Below are 20,220 nucleotides of genomic sequence, written 5' to 3'. Positions count from 1 at the left end.
GAATTTAATGATAAAGAAATAAAAAAGGAAGAGATACCTCTGGCACAGTGTGTGATTTACAAGGGACTTATTATTTGTAATGATGTAACATTTTACTTTTGCCCAGTTGGCTAGACGCAATGCAGTGACCATGCTCATCGCATAAAGCTGAAATTTGCTGGACTTTTTCACCTGTGTGGAGAGGCCCATCATGGTTGTGTAAGAGCTCCCCACTGAAATGAACGGGACAGTACGGCAAAGTGGACACATCCCAGCGCCATTTAGCCACACATTTCATTAAAGGAACCATTTTTTCAATGATTCTTTACATTTTGAAACACACATTATACTGACATTTTGTGGCCTGGATACTACGAATTTCTACAAATCCATTTTAAACAAGGCCATATGGGGGCCCTGAGCAGCACTTTTTGGTGTTAAAAATTTATTATTGTTCCTTTGAATATAAGATATAAGTGATGGTGCACGGCATTGCAAAGTTTTGTGTTACTAGGCATTATAAAAACAAAATGATAACATTTACTGAACTAGGTAATTACCTCAGCGTGGCTAACTTGGAGTTGGTTAGCGTATGCCCAGACCTCCCAGTATTGTTACTGCCTCCATTCGATGATGTCACCACCATCTCCACATTTCTAGGATTTCGGTCCGTGGCAAACAAAATGTACAAATCACTCCCTGAAACCAGTTAATTTGGAAAGATGTTCATTGCTACTGGTGAGTGCATTCTATTTGAAGAAACCACTCCTGTCCCCTGAGTCCTTTATATTTATTATGAATGAATGAAGATACACTTATATAGGGCCTTTCTCAGAAGCTAAGGGCACTTTAGAATCAATACTGTACACAGCTTTTACATCCACTCAACACACCAATGAAATGTGGCAGCCAATCAGATGGTGAACTCTAAACCATAAACCACTGGCCCCTGGAGGACACCAGGCACCCAGGACAGAGCGTCATCCATCACTGGGCATGCAGTCCTAAAGACATCTATAAAACGATGTGTAGATACATGACCAACAGACAGAGGAATCCACAGTCAGCCAAGTACCAGTTCTTCATCCATTCATTGGGAGACGTCTGGTGTAATTGTGCAGACATGATTTTACGAAGTTGAAACACAGATGAACAGTAGGATTTACATTGTAAAAACAACTATAGCCATCAAAAGGTTTGCTTTTACAGATTAAATTAGAATACCATTACAGCCATGTTCAGCATGGCAATTTTAAACATGCAAAAGCAATTTAATGAAGCATTCTTGAAATAATAAATTTGCACAGACAACTTGAATTTCTAGCACAGCAGTTGGTAAGGTTATGAAAACATGAAATTTGATGATTTTAAACAGAGTTTGTTAACTTGTACTTTCTTCAACGCTATTTTATATGACATCTGAGGACATTTTTAAATTAGCTAGGTTGTAGAAATAGTTAGGCTCTTACAGATGTAAGATCTCTCAAATGTCAAATACCAGTGTTTCAGAGAGCTGACCAACTGTTTAAAAGTTTGTTTTTTAAAATGTAATAAAAAAAAAAAAACAGTATTCAGTCTTGTGAGTCAAACGACATCTCGCTCACTTCGGTCCAGTGCCTCTCCTTATTCCTTTTCTCCCTGCTCTTCTCTGCCATGACGATGGCTGCCACCACGGTAACAACCACGGTGATGGTGATGATGAGGACGGTGACGGTCTCGGCGAAGCACAGGCCCTGGTCCACCTGGCGGAGGCTGTGACCCTGCAGCTCCTTGGGCTGGCTGCATATCAGGTGGCCGTAGTCGTCCAGCAGCAGCCGGCGCACGCTGTGCAGTTTCCCGAACACCCTCTGGAGGTCGCAGTCGCAGGTCCAGGGGTTGCCGTCCAGCAGCACGTGTGTGCTCTGCGCCTGGATGCTCAGCAGCGCCTTGAAGTCCACCTTCTTCAGCTGGTTGTAGGCCAGGTCCAGCACTACGAGGCTGGTGAGTGGCGCAAACACCGCGGCGTCCAGGTGCGCGATGTTGTTGTCCCGCAGCCCGAGTTGCTCCAGGTTCCTCAGCGTGGAGAAGACGCCGTCGGTGAGGTCGGCGATGTCGTTCCGGTCCAGACGGACGTAGCGCAGCGTGCTCATGCCGCCGAAGGCCCTCGGCGACAGCGAGTGGATGCGGTTGCCGCTCAGGTCCAGCCGCAGCAGAGCATCCAGGTGCTTGAACCAGCTGGCGTTCACGCCGACCAGCTGGTTGTTAGCCAGCGAGAGTTCCCTGAGGGAACCCAGGCCTAGCGAGAAGCCAGTGGCCAGGCTGGAGATATTGTTCTGGCTCACGTCCAGCCTTTGTAACGCCTCGAGCGGGGCGAAGGCGCCGTTGGCCACGCCCCCGATCTGGTTGTTGTTCAGGAGCAGGGTGCGGAGATGGCGGGTCGACCTGAATGCCTGGCGCTGGATGTAGGTCAGATGGTTGAAGGAGAGGTTCAGGTGCTCCGTGTAAGGAGGCAGGGCAGCGGGCAGGTCTGTGAGGTTGGCACTGCCACACGTGACCAAGTGAAGCTCCAGGTGGCAGACACAGAGGGCAGGGCAGGGGGCGGAGCAGGGGGCGGGGCAGGGGACGGCTGGGTTGCAGTGTACGAACCACAAACGCCACATCAGTGACAGCAGCAATGGCACTACACACATCCTACAGGCAGACATGTGATCAAACACACACACACACACACACACACACACACAGTCATTAATTAGGAGTGTTGGTCAAGGCTTCAGGACAACCTGTCTATTTAAACCTTTTGGAATAAATGTAAATGTACATTAAATGTAATATATATAGAACCTAATCTGGCAAAAATACATGCAAATTTATTTTGAATTTCTAAATACACAGATTAAAAGGTCCAAAATATTGTTAACCAAAGTATCCAGTGTAAAAGAAAGGGTTAAGCCTGGTTCAGGTTGTCTGAAGCCATGTTTCCGTTTACACTCAAAACTGTGGCTAAATTTCGTGTAGTTTGCATTTCAAATGGATGCAAGTTGCATCTTCAAGCCGACATATGACATCTCAGCCACTGGATTAGCAACAGAAATTAAACTGTGCCCATACGTGGGTGCCCATGACCTTAGGTCTACAATGTAAATTAAACTGTGCCCATATGTGGGTGCCCATGACCTTAGGTCTACAATGTAAATTAAACTTGGCCCATACGTGGGTGCCCATGACCTTAGGTCTACAATGTAAATTAAACTGTGCCCATACGTGGGTGCCCATGACCTTAGGTCTACAATGTAAATTAAACTGTGCCCATATGTGGGTGCCCATGACATTAGGTCTACAATGTAAATTAAACTGTGCCCATATGTGGGTGCCCATGACCTTAGGTCTACAATGTAAATTAAACTGTGCCCATACGTGGGTGCCCATGACCTTAGGTCTACAATGTAAATTAAACTGTGCCCATATGTGGGTGCCCATGACCTTAGGTCTACAATGTAAATTAAACTGTGCCCATATGTGGGTGCCCATGACCTTAGGTCTACAATGTAAATTAAACTGTGCCCATACGTGGGTGCCCATGACCTTAGGTCTACAATGTAAATTAAACTGTGCCCATATGTGGGTGCCCATGACCTTAGGTCTACAATGTAAATTAAACTTGGCCCATACGTGGGTGCCCATGACCTTAGGTCTACAATGTAAATTAAACTGTGCCCATACGTGGGTGCCCATGACCTTAGGTCTACAATGTAAATTAAACTGTGCCCATACGTGGGTGCCCATGACCTTAGGTCTACAATGTAAATTAAACTGTGCCCATATGTGGGTGCCCATGACCTTAGGTCTACAATATAAATTAAACTGTGCCCATACGTGGGTGCCCATGACCTTAGATCTACAATGTAAATTAAACTGTGCCCATATGTGGGTGCCCATGACCTTAGGTCTACAATGTAAATTAAACTGTGCCCATATGTGGGTGCCCATGACCTTAGGTCTACAATGTAAATTAAACTGTGCCCATACGTGGGTGCCCATGACCTTAGGTCTACAATGTAAATTAAACTGTGCCCATACGTGGGTGCCCATGACCTTAGGTCTACAATGTAAATTAAACTGTGCCTATATGTGGGTGCCCATGACCTTAGGTCTACAATGTAAATTAAACTGTGCCCATATGTGGGTGCTCATGACCTTAGGTCTACAATGTAAATTAAACTGTGCCCATACGTGGGTGCCCATGACCTTAGGTCTACAATGTAAATTAAACTTGGCCCATACGTGGGTGCCCATGACCTTAGGTCTACAATGTAAATTAAACTGTGCCCATACGTGGGTGCCCATGGCCTTAGGTCTACAATGTAAATTAAACTTGGCCCATACGTGGGTGCCCATGACCTTAGGTCTACAATGTAAATTAAACTGTGCCCATATGTGGGTGCCCATGACCTTAGGTCTACAATGTAAATTAAACTTGGCCCATACGTGGGTGCCCATGACCTTAGGTCTACAATGTAAATTAAACTGTGCCCATATGTGGGTGCCCATGACCTTAGGTCTACAATGTAAATTAAACTGTGCCCATATGTGGGTGCCCATGACCTTAGGTCTACAATGTAAATTAAACTGTGCCCATATGTGGGTGCCCATGACCTTAGGTCTACAATGTAAATTAAACTGTGCCCATACGTGGGTGCCCATGACCTTAGATCTACAATGTAAATTAAACTGTGCCCATATGTGGGTGCCCATGACCTTAGGTCTACAATGTAAATTAAACTGTGCCCATATGTGGGTGCCCATGACCTTAGGTCTACAATGTAAATTAAACTGTGCCCATACGTGGGTGCCCATGACCTTAGGTCTACAATGTAAATTAAACTGTGCCCATACGTGGGTGCCCATGACCTTAGGTCTACAATGTAAATTAAACTGTGCCCATATGTGGGTGCCCATGACCTTAGGTCTACAATGTAAATTAAACTGTGCCCATATGTGGGTGCTCATGACCTTAGGTCTACAATGTAAATTAAACTGTGCCCATACGTGGGTGCCCATGACCTTAGGTCTACAATGTAAATTAAACTTGGCCCATACGTGGGTGCCCATGACCTTAGGTCTACAATGTAAATTAAACTGTGCCCATACGTGGGTGCCCATGGCCTTAGGTCTACAATGTAAATTAAACTTGGCCCATACGTGGGTGCCCATGACCTTAGGTCTACAATGTAAATTAAACTGTGCCCATATGTGGGTGCCCATGACCTTAGGTCTACAATGTAAATTAAACTTGGCCCATACGTGGGTGCCCATGACCTTAGGTCTACAATGTAAATTAAACTGTGCCCATATGTGGGTGCCCATGACCTTAGGTCTACAATGTAAATTAAACTGTGCCCATATGTGGGTGCCCATGACCTTAGGTCTACAATGTAAATTAAACTGTGCCCATATGTGGGTGCCCATGACCTTAGGTCTACAATGTAAATTAAACTGTGCCCATATGTGGGTGCCCATGACCTTAGGTCTACAATGTAAATTAAACTGTGCCCATATGTGGGTGCCCATGACCTTAGGTCTACAATGTAAATTAAACTTGGCCCATATGTGGGTGCCCATGGCCTTAGGTCTACAATGTAAATTAAACTGTGCCCATATGTGGGCGCCCATGACCTTAGGTCTACAATGTAAATTAAACTTGGCCCATATGTGGGCGCCCATGACCTTAGGTCTACAATGTAAATTAAACTGTGCCCATATGTGGGTGCCCATGACCTTAGGTCTACAATGTAAATTAAACTTGGCCCATATGTGGGTGCCCATGGCCTTAGGTCTACAATGTAAATTAAACTTGGCCCATACGTGGGTGCCCATGGCCTTAGGTCTACAATGTAAATTAAACTTGGCCCATACGTGGGTGCCCATGGCCTTAGGTCTACAATGTAAATTAAACTTGGCCCATACGTGGGTGCCCATGGCCTTAGGTCTACAATGTAAATTAAACTGTGCCCATATGTGGGTGCCTATGGCCTTAGGTTTACAATGTAAAGATGTGATGATGCGGTGGCTACACACCTCCTGCTGTAGCAGACTGTTGTAGGGAATAATGTGGAGGTTTAACAGTAGAACATGGTGGAGTCAAAGGTGGTGCAGGGGAGCCACATTCCTACTGCAGACAGAACACTTACACTGATCTCAGACCAGTCCACAATCCAGTCTTCAGAAGCCAATATTAGTTATTAGTTATTTTAAATGTAAAGTGCTGGAGAGAAAACAGAATAAAAAAAGAACTTGTAAGTACATTTTGAATGGCTGAGTATTTCTGTTTATATGTACAGTATGTTTCATCTGTATTTCAATAGGCATGTCTGCTAAAGCGTGTGTGTGTGTGTGTGTGTGTGTGTGTGTGTGTGTGTGTGTGTGACGAGGTGAAGAGAGACATTATTGTCTATGGGGCAGCTGTTGTCAATACAGTATAAAACACTCATTAAAATTTGATGAGAGAATGATACAAAAAGAAAAACAAAGGGTGAGTGAGCGAGAGAGAGGAGAGAGAGAGAGAGAGAGAGAGAGAGAGAGAGAGAGAGAGAGAGAGAGAGAGAGAGAGAATGCCCCTGTGGTTCATTGAATTGAGCCTTCTGTGCTTCTGTGGAAAAAGCCAGTAATATGTTTAAAACATAAATGTTATATTAAATCACTAATAATAGGCGACTCATAATAATGTGACCTTATTACACACTGTATACCAAAAATCATATAAACCATTATCTAAATGTGTGTGAATAATACGAACACACTGTCAGCTGTTACCATCAATACCATGTCTCATGGTATTCATGTGTTATCGGGGTTGCTCTTTGCTACTACTGCTGAACCCGTAGAAAAGACTGCAGGTTTGGTCAGGATAAGATAGTAACCTGATGACCTCTGTCTCACAAGAACAAAGAGAGAGAGAGCTACATTATATGTCAGAAAAAACGATTTAAATGTAGTTTGGCAGTAGTGCTTCACCATATTTTGGCACACACGGTGGACTCTGTAAGCCAGTGGTTGCGGTGTTTCGTGATTTAACGTACTTGATTTATCTTTTTTTGATGGGGCTGTGAGAGAGAAGGGAAACCGAGTAAGTCCTGACCAGGTGGGTCTATCCTTTCCGCGTATAGATCCGAACCGCACAGATCAGATGTGCGTAATGAGCGCTCTATACGATGAGTTTCAGGTTACTGCAAAGCAACAACTGGAAATTATCCAAAAAAAAAATGAACCACAAGTTAAACCCGTTCCCGAAAATGTTAATGAGGAAACCAACCACCAAACGCTCCAAAGGTACCAAAGGTGTGTCTGGGGCGTTATAGTTCAATCACACACTGCAAAAATACCGTTTAGAAGAAACACAGAACCTTACAGAAATCCCTTTAGACAAGCACTAAAATATTTTGAATTACACTTATTTGTGTTAATTGTTTTTTTAGTTTTTTGTTTTTGTATTTGATCGCTATGTTTATTATTTCCTGTAGGCTATTTCCAAATAACTCTACTTGAAACTGCTTTAAAATCAGCATATTTCATGAATGTGAAAAGGTAGGCTACATCTTAGAGACTTAACAGATGAAACACAATTTTAAAGCACCTACCTGGACCCGTTTGTCACTGCACGTTGCAGATGCACGACACGGACACCGCGCGTGAGGAGGGATGCGCGCGCTTCTCCCCTCCTGCAGTCTTGAACCGGTCCACGCGATCCGTACTTTCGGTTCTGGAGTGACGACTGTCAAAGACCACGTCGGAATGCAACAGGAACGACAAGTTCAGTTGAGTGAGATAAGACGGATCAGATAATAAACCAACGTGGTGATTACGTTATCGTAATATGTGGAGGCTGCCGAGCGCGAGCGCGAACTTTTAGGATGGTTGTGAGAGTCGTGGAGGCGCGTCAGGTGACAGGTGTGTGAGGTTGCACCTGCGAGTGACTGTTCATTTCTCTGAATCTATGCAGTGTCTTTAGAATAGAGTTCATGTGCTCTGTGAGAATCAATCATACCTGTTAAATGCACTTCAAACAAGGAGCTTAAAACTTTTAAGGCTGGTGTCACAGAGAACGTGTCTGTGGGGAATAAGGGGCCAAAAAAGGTTTAAATGAATACAGTAAAACAGCAACAACTAGATACACTGGTTTGAGTGGTTTGAGGGATTTGGATGAGCTGCTTTTTCAAGGTCAGAAGTGTCCCGCATGAGTCTGGTATGGTTATGCCACCTGAAAACAAAGAAAACTTGTGTGAGTTATGCTATACAAATGGCATTTAGCAGACGCTCTTATCTAGAGCAACTTAAAAAGTGCTTTGCATCTGTTCACAGAATTCAACCTAGATAGTACTGTAGAAAGGTCAGAATTCTAGATACCCGTGAACCAGAATATTACTAAATTACAGGAATCAACGACAATACCTAGTTTTTTTTTTAAAAAAACATAGGCTCAGTCTTAAACAACAGAAATTAAAAACCAATACCTGGAAGTGCAAATAAACAGGTATAGATAAATATACACTCACCATCCACTTTATTAGGTACACCTGCTCACTGACACAAATGTTGAATCAGCCAATCACATGGCAGCAACTCAATGCATTTAGGCATGTAGACATGACCAAGACAATCTGCTGCAGTTCAAACAGAGCATCAGAATGGGGAAGAAAGGTGATTTAAGTGACTTTGAACGTGGTATTGTTGTTAGAGCCAGACGGGCTGGTCTGAGTATTTCAGAAACTGCTGATCTACTGGGATTTTCACGCACAACCGTCTCTAGGGTTTACAGAGAATGGTCCAAAAAAGAGAAAATATCCAGTGAGCAACAGTTCTGTGGGTGCAAATGCCTTGTTGATGCCAGAGGTCAGTGGATAATGGCCAGACTGGTTCGAGCTGATAGAACGGCAACAGTAACTCAAATAACCAGTCGTTACAACCAAGATACGTAGAAGAGCATCTCTGAACACACAACACGTCGAACCTTGAGGTGGATGGGCTACAGCAGCAGAAGACCACACCAGGTGCCACTCCTGTCAGCTAAGAACAGGAAACTGAGGCTACAGTTCACACAGGCTCACCCAAATTGGACAATAGAAGATTGGAAAAACGTTGCCTGCTCTGATGAGTCTCAATTTCTGCTGTGACATTCAGATGGTAGGGTCAGAATTTGGCATCAACAACATGAAAGCATGGGACCCATCCTGCCTTGTATCAGTGGTTCAGGCTGGTGGTAGTGCAATGGTATGGGGGATATTTTCCTGGCACACATTGGGCCTATTAGTACCAACTGAGCATTGTGTCAATGCCACAGCCTCAGACTGGTTTCTTGAACACGACAATGAATTCACTGTACTCGAATGGCCTCCACAGTCACCAGATCTCAATCCAATAGAACAACATTTGGGATGTGGTGGAACGGGAGATTCACATCATGGATGTGCAGCCGACAAATCTGCAGCAACTGTGTGATGCTATCATGTCAATATGGACCAGAATCTCTGAGGAATGTTTCCAGTACCATGTTGAATCTATGCAGTTAAGACAGTTCTGAAGGCAAACGGGGGTCCAACCAGTTACTAATAAGGTGTAGCTACCTAATAAAGTGGCCGGTGAGTGTACAATGTAAAGTACAAGGACAAGAAGTGTTATCTAGTGTTAGTGGTCATTTAAGTACTCAACAACCAAGTGAGTCTTCAGTCCACGTTTGAGGAGTCTTTAGTCCAAACTGCTTGCAGAAGATAATTTCACCATATCGAGCCAGAACAGGAAATATTCTTAAGGTTTGTCTTCTGTGCATATTTTATTATACAATATTATTGTGATGTAATATTTGAGTTAGTTGTGTCTAGATTAAGTCTGTATGTGTATTTATGTAATTATTTATGTAATAAATTTATACCTCTGATCCACATCTATGATTCAATGAGTTACTAGTTCACTCTGGCGCCAACCACCAGCGATCGATACGTTCGCCACACCCCCACCCCCCCCACCCAACAACTTACGTTCGCCACCCCACCCCCCTTTTCCGTGCGCGCTCAACAATTTACACTCGCCACCTCCTCCAGGTTAAAATCTCACTCTAAGCGAACGTCCAAAGTTGGCAACCCTGTAGGAATAATGATGAATTTGGGTATTTAGTGCTTGAGATAGATGAGTAGTGACTTCATTCCAAAACTGGTTAACTGGAGTGCAGTGCCACATAGCATGGATATAATTATCAACAGTGTTCTGATTACAGTGTGTACAGTTTGGTGAGTTTGTGAATCCCATTTTATACATTTTGTATGTGGTATAGTGTACTCGGTGGATAACTTTATACTGGATTAGTTGTAAATTAGTATTTTGTGACACTGCTATATTATTACATATCTGGATTCAGAAGTTAGCATTAAGAGTTATTGATAAATCTTTCTTACTTCATTGCTTGCACGGTAAGCTAATGTTAAGATTTAATTGAGATATAATTTTATATATTTTGGGTAATGTTTTATTTGCTGTAGTAACATAATACAGGAAGATGATAAAATCCTGCACCTAACATCCGGAGTCATGCAACAGGCTTGGCTAGGATGTATTAACCAACCAACGACTATGATCTACTAATACCTACTACTATGCCCATGACCCATCGTCTCAACTACCCAATACTACTAAGAAGACAAGATAGATTCACACACCCTATGCACACACTAGTTGCTTGAACAGAACACAGCAGCAGCTGCAATCTGATACTGGCTTGACAAGGATCCAGAAGCACAGCGCACTATGTTCATGGTCCATTGCCTCAACTGCCAAGTACTCAGACCACCAAACAAACCTGGACTGACCTTCAAAACAAGGTGACATTGACACAATACCTTCACAAAGTGACATTGACACAATAACCATCAGTAAGGCACCTCCCTTCATTGGTGTTTTCGATTAATTTAGCCCCAAACATCTCCAGAAGGCTCATCAGTGGAGTCTGGCGTCCCAGACCCACCCCCCTCCAAGCTCACAATGTAGCCCATCACAAAATTTACCAACAACCCTGCAACCCGACAGCTATCGGAAAAGCCAAGTGACAACCTACCCATATCTCAACATCACACACACCAAACAATTTATCTCTCCAAGTACTATCCTTACCCCACCTAACCTCAGCCCTTCTTAGCCACACCCACTGACTAGATCTCTCAGCTACCGCTGACAACTCCTTTACCACTGCTCTCATCACACAGCCTCTAAATCCAAACTCAGCCAGTAGTCTCGTGGCAGACTTCGCCACGAAACCCCTAGCCCCTACCTCTACAGGTCTAATATATGCTTGCCAGCTCCGCTGTCTTACCTCAGTCACCAAATCTGCATACTTCAACCTTTTCCTTTCATATGCTGCATCAACTTCGTCTTCAAATGTAACAGCTCTATGAAATACACTATCCGCTTACTTTCAGAATACAACACAACATCTGGCCTCAAGTTTGTGACTACAATACACTGTAAACCTGCAATTTACAGCCTACATCAACCAACAGTTTCCAATCTTTTGCATCAGCCCACTTACCAACAACTTTTGAAAACTGTGCTGGCTCCTTGCTATGCTGCCCCTGAGCCCCCTCACACACAAACCTAATTACTCTATTGGAACTAGCAACTGGCATGCCATTAACTTCCAAACGCTTCTTATCAAGTGCACCTCCCAATGATTTAAGTACAGGGCTCTCAAGTCTCACGTATTGAGCGTGTGACACACGCATTTGACCGTCTTCACACGCTCACACGCCACACCTCCGATTTCACACGGCAAGAAAAAAAATCTAGTTTATTTACCTCCGATCCATATCTATGTCGCCCTCCACTGGCGATCGATCGCGATATACAACGTATACAACCCCCCCCCCCCCTCAACAACTGACGTTCGCCACATACCCCCCCCCCACTCAACAATTAACGGTCGCCACCCCCCCCCCCCCCCCGCTCAACAATTAACGTTCGCCACCCCCCCCCCCCCCCGTCAACAACTCTCACTCTGGCATGAATCCAAAACTTGAGAGCCCTGTTTAAGTACCTGATTATGCCTCCATGTATATGTAATGTTAAGAACTTCTGAGATTGGTGTAGGGAGATCTAATGTAGTTGGATTGATTTTTTAACTCATGAGTGGTCTTAACTTAATTTCTGGGTTATTTGTGGTAGTGACATTAATGTGGTATTGTTATACAGATGTTTTAGGTGTGTGATTCCCTTATTAATCCATGATAGATAGTTTAATGTTGTCACGGTCACAGCTCCGGACCCTTCCCTGTGGGCGTGCCACTATGTCGTCTGCGTGTCGTTATGCCCATGTATGTACTTCCGTGGGTGTGGGTTGTTCGTGAGCGTGTTCGTAGTCGCACCTGTGCCTTGTCTCGAGATCACGAGGGTTTGTGTTATTCACCTATTTAATGTGCGTTCGCGCAGTGTCTTGTGCTCGTCTTTGTCTAAAGTTTCGTGCCTGTGTGAGAGGTGTGTTGTCTGTTTGCACTCCGCACGGAGCTTCACGTGTTTGTTTTCATTAAACGTTCAGTGTTGCACAGTTGACGTTTGTCGTGCTTCATATCTCGAGCGTCACAGAAAGACGAGCCTAACTAAAAGAAGTATGCCAGGATACGCCACCCGTGCCCCAAAGGGGAAGAGGAAAAGCCAACGTCACCACGGCTCTTCCCCGGTTCGGCGCCGCGAATCCCCCGTCACCGAACAGACCATGCAGCAGGACCCCCTGTGTGTGTACTTGCTTTGCGCGGCTCGGGAGACGGAAGACAAAGAAATTGCAGAAAGCATCCGCCAATCCGCGGAACGCATATGGAGGGAGAAGCACCCTCTCGCGTCCCTAGGGCGGCCACCCAGGGCGGTAGGCAGCAGCGGATCGGGGGATGGGAGAGCACCACTCCTGGACTTCCCAGAGGAGGAGTCCAGTGAGCCGTTTATGGTAGGGGTAGGCGCCTTTGCCCTCACTCCTCTCGAAGACGAGTTCGGGAGTGAGGACTCCGGAGAGGAGGAGAATGAGGGTGAAGCCAGATACCCTTCCTCCTCGTCGGCGGCTCCCCCGACGTCCAACGAGGAGAGGGGAGACCAGCCCCATGCCATCAGTCTACTCCGCGCCGACTGTGTACTACGGCGAGGAGAGTGAAGACACCAGCCCTCCCCCGTCAGAGTGGTCAGAGACCACCGAGTACCCCGACGAAGAGGAGAAGGGGCTGGTCAGCTCAGCCCCATCGGGAGACGAGGAGCAGGGCGAGGACATCGAGGGGGAGAGCCCTCAGTCCGTGAGCTCGGTCCCGACAGTGTACAAAGGGGGAGGGAGCGGACCGGACGGTTCGTTCGCGTCAGACAGTGGAGACTCCTGCGGTGAGGAGCCCATGGAGCACGCTCGCTGTGAGACCCCCGCACGGTCCATGGACTGGAGCGTGGCCGAGGAGGAGGAGCCGGCGATGGACACCACCCCCGATACCGGAACCAGGGGAGGCTGGCCTGGCAGAGTAAGGGCTTCCTACGGGAGGTTCCCAGAGAGGGTGGAGGAGCGCCAGCAGGCTTATAGGGCGGCAAGCCCCTACGGCACTCCCGGAGGAGGTAGCCGCGGACCAGGGAGGACAGTTGCCGCGAGACACGCTGGTCGCACCGCCTCCAAGCGGGAAACAGGTCGCGCTGCGCCTCGCGCGGCCACCAGTCGCGCTGCGCCTCGCGCGGCCACCAGTCGCGCTGCGCCTCGCGCGGCCACCAGTTGCGCTGCCCCCAAGCGGTCTCCAAGTCGCGCTGCTCCTGGTGCGTCCGCCGGTCGTGCGTCACCTGGCGGTGAGCACGCAGCACAGGCGGGGGGAGACCCGCATTCTGCAGCGCCTCCAGTCCCCGGAGCTTTCTTTCCGCTGCAGGCTTTGCCTAAGGCGGGGAGCTTGGCTCCGATGATGAATGTTTGTGTACCTGTGTTTTTGTCAGTCCCAGTGTTTCTCCCTAATTCACTGTTCCCGTTTGTGCCCTTTGTGTTCAGCATCCCTGTGTGCATGTTTGTGACTGTGCCATTGTTTAATGTATTCTCCCCTGTCTTCCCAGGGAGGGTGTTCTAGAGCTGTTCGCGGCGGTTCCCACCATCGGGGGAGATGGCTCTCGGAGGCTCGTGAACCCGGCGGCTCCGGACCTGCCCGTTGGTATTGGTTCGGGGCTTTTCCAGCTACGCGGGAAGCTCCGGGAGTAGCGAGCCCCTGGTGGAGGGTTCTGTCACGGTCACAGCTCCGGACCCTTCCCTGTGGGCGTGCCACTATGTCGTCTGCGTGTCGTTATGCCCATGTATGTACTTCAGTGGGTGTGGGTTGTTCGTGAGCGTGTTCGTAGTCGCACCTGTGCCTTGTCTCGAGATCACGAGGGTTTGTGTTATTCACCTATTTAATGTGCGTTCGCGCAGTGTCTTGTGCTCGTCTTTGTCTAAAGTTTCGTGCCTGTGTGAGAGGTGTGTTGTCTGTTTGCACTCCGCACGGAGCTTCACGTGTTTGTTTTCATTAAACGTTCAGTGTTGCACAGTTGACGTTCGTCGTGCTTCATATCTCGAGCGTCACAAATGTTTTTTATTAATTGTAAAGTCTGGGTTATTCCAGATGGGTGAATGGATGGTTGGTGTTAGTACTGAGTTTGTTAGTTTGTGAAAATTCCACCAGGCTGTCAGAGTTGTGGCCACAGTTGTATTATAAAAACATGGGTGATGTTTAATTGTTTGGCTGATAAATGGTAAATTGGATATTTGTATATCTTTACATAGTGCTTGTTCTAAATCAGTCCATGATCTATCTGTACTATTAGGTTTTATCCATTTTAATATATATTGTAATTGATTTGCAAGGTAATAATGGTGGAAATTTGGTGCCTCTAGACCGCCGTATGATTTCGAGTTCTGTAACGTTGTGAGTTTGATTCTAGATGGTTTATTTTTCCAATAATAATCAGTTATTGTGGTATTTAAAGTCTGAAACCAAGTGAGTGGGGGCTGAATGGGAATCATTGAAAATAAATAATTGATTTTTGGCAATATTGTCATTTTAATCATAGCAATTCTGCCAGCAAGTGAGAGAGGAAGTGTAGACCAGCAGCGAAGATCATCACTTATTGTTTTAGTTAATGGGTTGTAATTGAGCTTTAACAACTCTGACAGCTAGGGAGATATCTTTAGTTACACCCAGATATGTGACGTAATTAGTACATACTGGGATAGGTATTGTTTGAATTGTTTTTGTTATTGAGATATGTGGTTTTTGTAGAAATAGTAGGATATCATCTGCATATAGATTGATTTTATGTTCCATGTTAGGTGTTTGGATTCCTTTAATGTTTGTGTTTTGTCGTATTGCTGCTGCTAGTGGTTCTATGAAGATAGAGAATAGATAAGGAGAGAGTGAGCATCCTTGTCTGTTCCCCCGGTGTAATGTGAAAGGTTGTGATATTACCCCGTTGTTGTTGACTGTAGCCTTATGTGAGAGGACACTGTTGAGTGCACGCAGGTGTTAGGACGATGTTGAGTGTGAGAGGTGTTGACTGTATCCAGTTAATAAATGATTCTCCAAATCCGAGTTTATACAGTGTGGTAAATAAGAATTTCCAGTTTACTCTGTCAAAGGCTTTTTCTGCATCTAGGGTTACAATTGCTGTTGGTATGTTTTGGTGTGAGGTGTAGTCTATTATGTTCACTAATCTGCGCATATTTGTGGATGAGTGTCGACCTTTGAGAAAACCCATTTGATCAGGATGTATTAAATTATGAATTACTGTTTCTACTCTGTTGGCTAGCGCCTTGCTGGTTATTTTTGTGTCTGTATTCATTAATGATAATGGTCTGTAGCTAGATTATTGGGTAGGGTCTTTGTTTGGTTTAAGGTGAAGGGAGATGATTGCAGTATTCATATTTTTTGGAAGTTTTGCATTTTGTTTGATTTCTGTTATTGTTCTGTAAAACAGTTGTGATAAGGATGGCCAAAAGTGTTTATAAAACTCAGCAGGGAATCCATCAGGTCCTGCGGCTTTACTGTTAGGCATATGTTTTAAAATTTTGTAAAGTTCTTCTAGGGATAATGGTCTTTCAAGTGATTGTTTTTGGTTTTCAGTTAATTTAGGTATAGTTTGATATGGTCCAGGAAGTTATTGATTTAGTCTAAGTTGATTTCATTGTCTGATGAGTATACCTTTTTGAAAAAATCTTTAAAGGTGTTATTTATCTCATCAGGTGTCTGCATGTCTGCTGAGTTTTTTATGGTTGGAATCAGAGCCGGCCCTGACCAATGTGGTGCCCTAGGCGAGATTTTGGTTGGTGCCCCCTGCATCATCAATCATTGTGTTGATTGTGTCACTATTAAAGAAACAAATAAAAACCAAATGACTTAAATATTACCATATAACAACCAATAAATATAAAGGTGTTGCACAAAAATATTTTTAAACTATTTTACATAACGTAGTGCAGAGAACAACTTTTAAATATTAATAATAAATAACTAAATAAAAAACAACAACTACCACCAGCGCAAATCAGGGCAATTTGCCTACTGCAACATTATTATTTCAAAAGTGCATCCGCAATGAACAGAGGAGCATATGTGTGTTTTAATATATATTTATTTTAAAAACTTGCTGAGCTAAGCTAATCATATCACCTACTAGGATTGGGCAGTATGATGACAGTGGCGGTTTTCACTAAGATCATACAGAGGGGAAAAAGCCACAATGACAAATGAGTGTTAGTTGTGAGTCAAGCGAGCTGGTTTCAAAGAAAAACACAACAGCTACAGATTGGCAACATTTTGGATTTGTTTCAAATAAAAATGAGAGACAATTGGAGCACGCCCCCACGATTCTAATTCGATAACATGATTGGTTGATAAAACTGCCAATCTATAATAAAAGCTCTCAATGTAAAAGGGCCTTTCTCTCTTTTACCTAGAAACAACTGTGTGAAATATTCTGATTGGTTGATTTTTTATTTCACCGCTGAGGTTTTTTTTCCAGCACAAGTATGAAAAGTGGATTTGAAAGCGGATTTATAGGAAAAATACAAATTATTGGTGAATCTATTATATTACATATAATAGATAAAGCATCCTTTTTTAAGACGAATTAACCTTCAGAGAAGGCGTTGAAGTCCCTGGCAGTTCGCCAATGTTAATTCACCACATATTACCATTATATTACCTGTTTTTCTGCCACCTTCCTTCCTCCACTTTTCTCCTTTTTCTACCCTGTGCACCAGAGGACTTCTGCCTTTTTGAGGTCTTTACGGGGAGATGTCACTCACTCAGTGGTGTACAGAGAAACAGTAACGAGGTGCGCAGAGCGCGCGGGGGAGGGCGGGTTGGCGCGCGGGTGATAGGTGGTGTGTTGTTATTATAAGAATTATTAATTTGACTAATTTTATTAAACAATGAAATTATGATTGTGTGGACTTTGCTTGTTTTCACATTTCGTTCATTTCACATTACTGTTCATTTGTTTAAAAAAAACGCATGCACGCGAGCGCCCCCCTGGACAGACGGCGCCCCTAGCATTTGCTTATGTCGCCTAATGGAAGGGCCGGTGTTGTGCCGAATTCCGACTCCCCGGCAGAATCCTACCCCCCTCGCGTGCACGCGCATGTAGACGTTTCAGATGATAATCGCGATTTCCGTTGTTTCTATGCACAAATAAGGACTAATTTTTAATGATCTACCACAGGAAACGATGCAGCATTATCTATATCCAAATAAAGACACTGATTCACGGGTGTTAAATGTTTTAAATAAAATGTAATGTACGAGGTTGGTTGTTACCGTAGCACTCAGGAGGAGCGAATGTCTTTCAAACTCAGAATTACGAGAACAGTAACACACTTGATATACCGAAGTTCACCTCCGACTACGTGACCTCGCCGTATGACTTTGTTCAACGTCGTTACTGACAACTGTGCATCTTATATATCTTAATGACAACCTGACTTATTTCATTTTAATAAGATAAAATATAAAAAAGACAAATATTACCTAAGTATATCTTATTATGTAGCTAGGACAAACCTAGAGTGCTAAGTGAACTGAGTTATAATCACATTTCTCGAACCCACCCCGATTAACAGGGGGAGTATAATTTTGGCAATAACAACAGTACACCTGCCGAAATCTTACCCCCCTCATGATCTGAGGTTTGCAGTGTCTGACATGTCTTTTGTTTTGGTGACTTACCTAGATGTGTATGTTATACCATGTAAAGCACATGTCTCTATGTTCATCAGGGGCTGCGTTAGTAAGGGGGGTATAATTTTGGCAGTACTAACACAGCGCCTGCCAAAATAATACCCCCCTCATGATCTGAGGTTTGCAGTGTATGACTGACATGTCTTTTGTTTTGGTGACTTATCTAGATGTGTATGTTATACCATGTAAAGCACATGTCTCTGTGTTCAACAGGGGTCGGATTAGTAAGGGGAGTATAATTTTGGCAATACCAAGAGTACACCTGCCGAAATCATACTCCCCATACTTTTTTCTTGGCACAACTCCACCCACCTCTCCTCCATTTTTGGAGGACAACTTTGTTTTTTGTAAACATCAAATGAAAACAATAATATATAATACAGTACAACTGTATCCACACAGGAGAGGAGAGAAAAGAGGGGGAGAGAAAGTAAAAAGGGAAAAGACAGAAGGGCAGAAAGAACACAGCTCAAATGACCACTGTGATGATTCACCAGCTGCTGCTCCTAAAAGAAGAGCAGAAAGTGTACCTGAGACATACAGCACTTGGAGAAACTACACACATGACTGTGATGTATGTGTATGTGTGTGTGTTTATGTAAGTGTATGTGTGAGTGTATCTGAGACATACAGCACTTGGAGAAACTACACACATGACTGTGATGTGTGTGTATGTGTGTGTGTTTATGTAAGTGTATGTGTGAGTGTATCTGAGACATACAGCACTTGAAGAAACTACACACATGACTGTGATGTGTGTGTATGTGTGTGTGTTTATGTAAGTGTATGTGTGAGTGTATCTGAGACATACAGCACTTGGAGAAACTACACACATGACTGTGATGTGAGTGTGTGTGTTTATGTAAGTGTATGTGTGAGTGTATCTGAGACATACAGCACTTGGAGAAACTACACACATGACTGTGATGTGTGTGTATGTGTGTGTGTTTATGTAAGTGTATGTGTGAGTGTATCTGAGACATACAGCACTTGGAGAAACTACACACATGACTGTGATGTGAGTGTGTGTGTTTATGTAAGTGTATGTGTGAGTGTATCTGAGACATACAGCACTTGGAGAAACTACACACATGACTGTGATGTATGTGTGTATGTGTGTGTTTATGTAAGTGTATGTGTGAGTGTATCTGAGACATACAGCACTTGGAGAAACTACACACATGACTGTGATGTATGTGTGAGTGTGTGTGTTTATGTAAGTGTATGTGTGAGTGTATCTGAGACACACAGCACTTGGAGAAACTACACACATGACTGTGATGTGTGTGTGAGTGTGTGTGTTTATGTAAGTACAACATAGGATAAATGCACAGAATGCATTTAATAGCGAGGGTAGAAAGCTGTGACAACATTCCCCCAGAGGCCAGAGGCAGAGAAAGACCAGAATTTGCACATACTTTTCTTTAAAAAAATTGAATACTCAAATAAATCTGGAAAACATTTAGCAAATCTCATTAGGGATAATAAAGAAAAAACATTTATTCCAACCAGGACACTTCTCTTTTTTGACAAAGACAATCGTTTGACAATGTGTATTATGTCTGTATACATATGTGTATGCACTTCAGTGTCACTGGCTTCATGGATGTAGTTTTGATTTCATAAGTGGGGGGGACACAACCTGGGGTGGCGAACTGTTGAGCGGGGGGGGGGGGGGGGGGGGGGATGCTGCATGATCCTAGTGCTAGATTTGTCGCTATTTGGATATTGGTTTTTTAACCGTTAAAAAGTGGGGGGACATGACTTTGTCACTACTTAAATATTTGGTTTTAACTGTAAAAAGTGGGGGGGACCAAAACCGGCTTTTGAAAAAGTGGGGGGGACATGTCCCCCCCGTCCCCCCCCAAAACTACGTCCGTGACTGGCTTTGATATTCACAGTTGAACATAATTTATTTAGGCTATGTGTTGTAAGCAACCTTTAACTTACTCATGTGTGGTTAATAGACTAAAACAGTATCTTTTGTAAGCAGAGGCGTAGCGCAAAATTCTGGGGC

The 20,220-nt window shown here is 44.2% G+C and overlaps 1 protein-coding gene across 3 annotated transcripts; it reads right to left on the bottom strand.

Annotated features, from left to right (window-relative positions):
• Positions 1 to 613: 613 nt before the first annotated feature.
• Positions 614 to 9,687, bottom strand: LOC143502113 (uncharacterized). Of its 3 annotated transcripts, XM_076995293.1 has the most exons (4): positions 8,003 to 9,687; positions 7,596 to 7,729; positions 6,037 to 6,223; positions 614 to 2,649 (listed from the first exon to the last, which is right to left on the bottom strand). In XM_076995293.1, the coding sequence occupies exon 4, from the start codon at positions 2,646 to 2,648 to the stop codon at positions 1,551 to 1,553; it is 1,098 nt and encodes a 365-aa protein (XP_076851408.1). In that variant the 5' UTR covers position 2,649; positions 6,037 to 6,223; positions 7,596 to 7,729; positions 8,003 to 9,687; the 3' UTR covers positions 614 to 1,550. The 3 variants fall into 3 exon arrangements, with proteins under 3 accessions (XP_076851408.1, XP_076851409.1, XP_076851407.1); XM_076995294.1 differs by lacking the exon at positions 8,003 to 9,687 and having other exon boundaries at positions 6,150 to 6,223; positions 7,596 to 7,950; XM_076995292.1 differs by lacking the exon at positions 8,003 to 9,687 and having other exon boundaries at positions 7,596 to 7,949.
• Between the last annotated feature and the right edge of the window lie 10,533 nt (positions 9,688 to 20,220).

The sequence above is a fragment of the Brachyhypopomus gauderio genome, unplaced genomic scaffold (assembly GCF_052324685.1).
Source record: "Brachyhypopomus gauderio isolate BG-103 unplaced genomic scaffold, BGAUD_0.2 sc190, whole genome shotgun sequence".
In the NCBI taxonomy this organism is placed as follows: Eukaryota; Metazoa; Chordata; class Actinopteri; order Gymnotiformes; family Hypopomidae; genus Brachyhypopomus; species Brachyhypopomus gauderio.
Note: the sequence above shows the minus strand (reverse complement) of the source record. Positions and strands in the feature narration are given on the sequence as shown.

Bases quoted from the DNA above. Each gene is read 5' to 3' on its own strand.
- LOC143502113 (XM_076995293.1), bottom strand. From the start codon at position 2,648: ATGTGTGTAGTGCCATTGCTGCTGTCACTGATGTGGCGTTTGTGGTTC.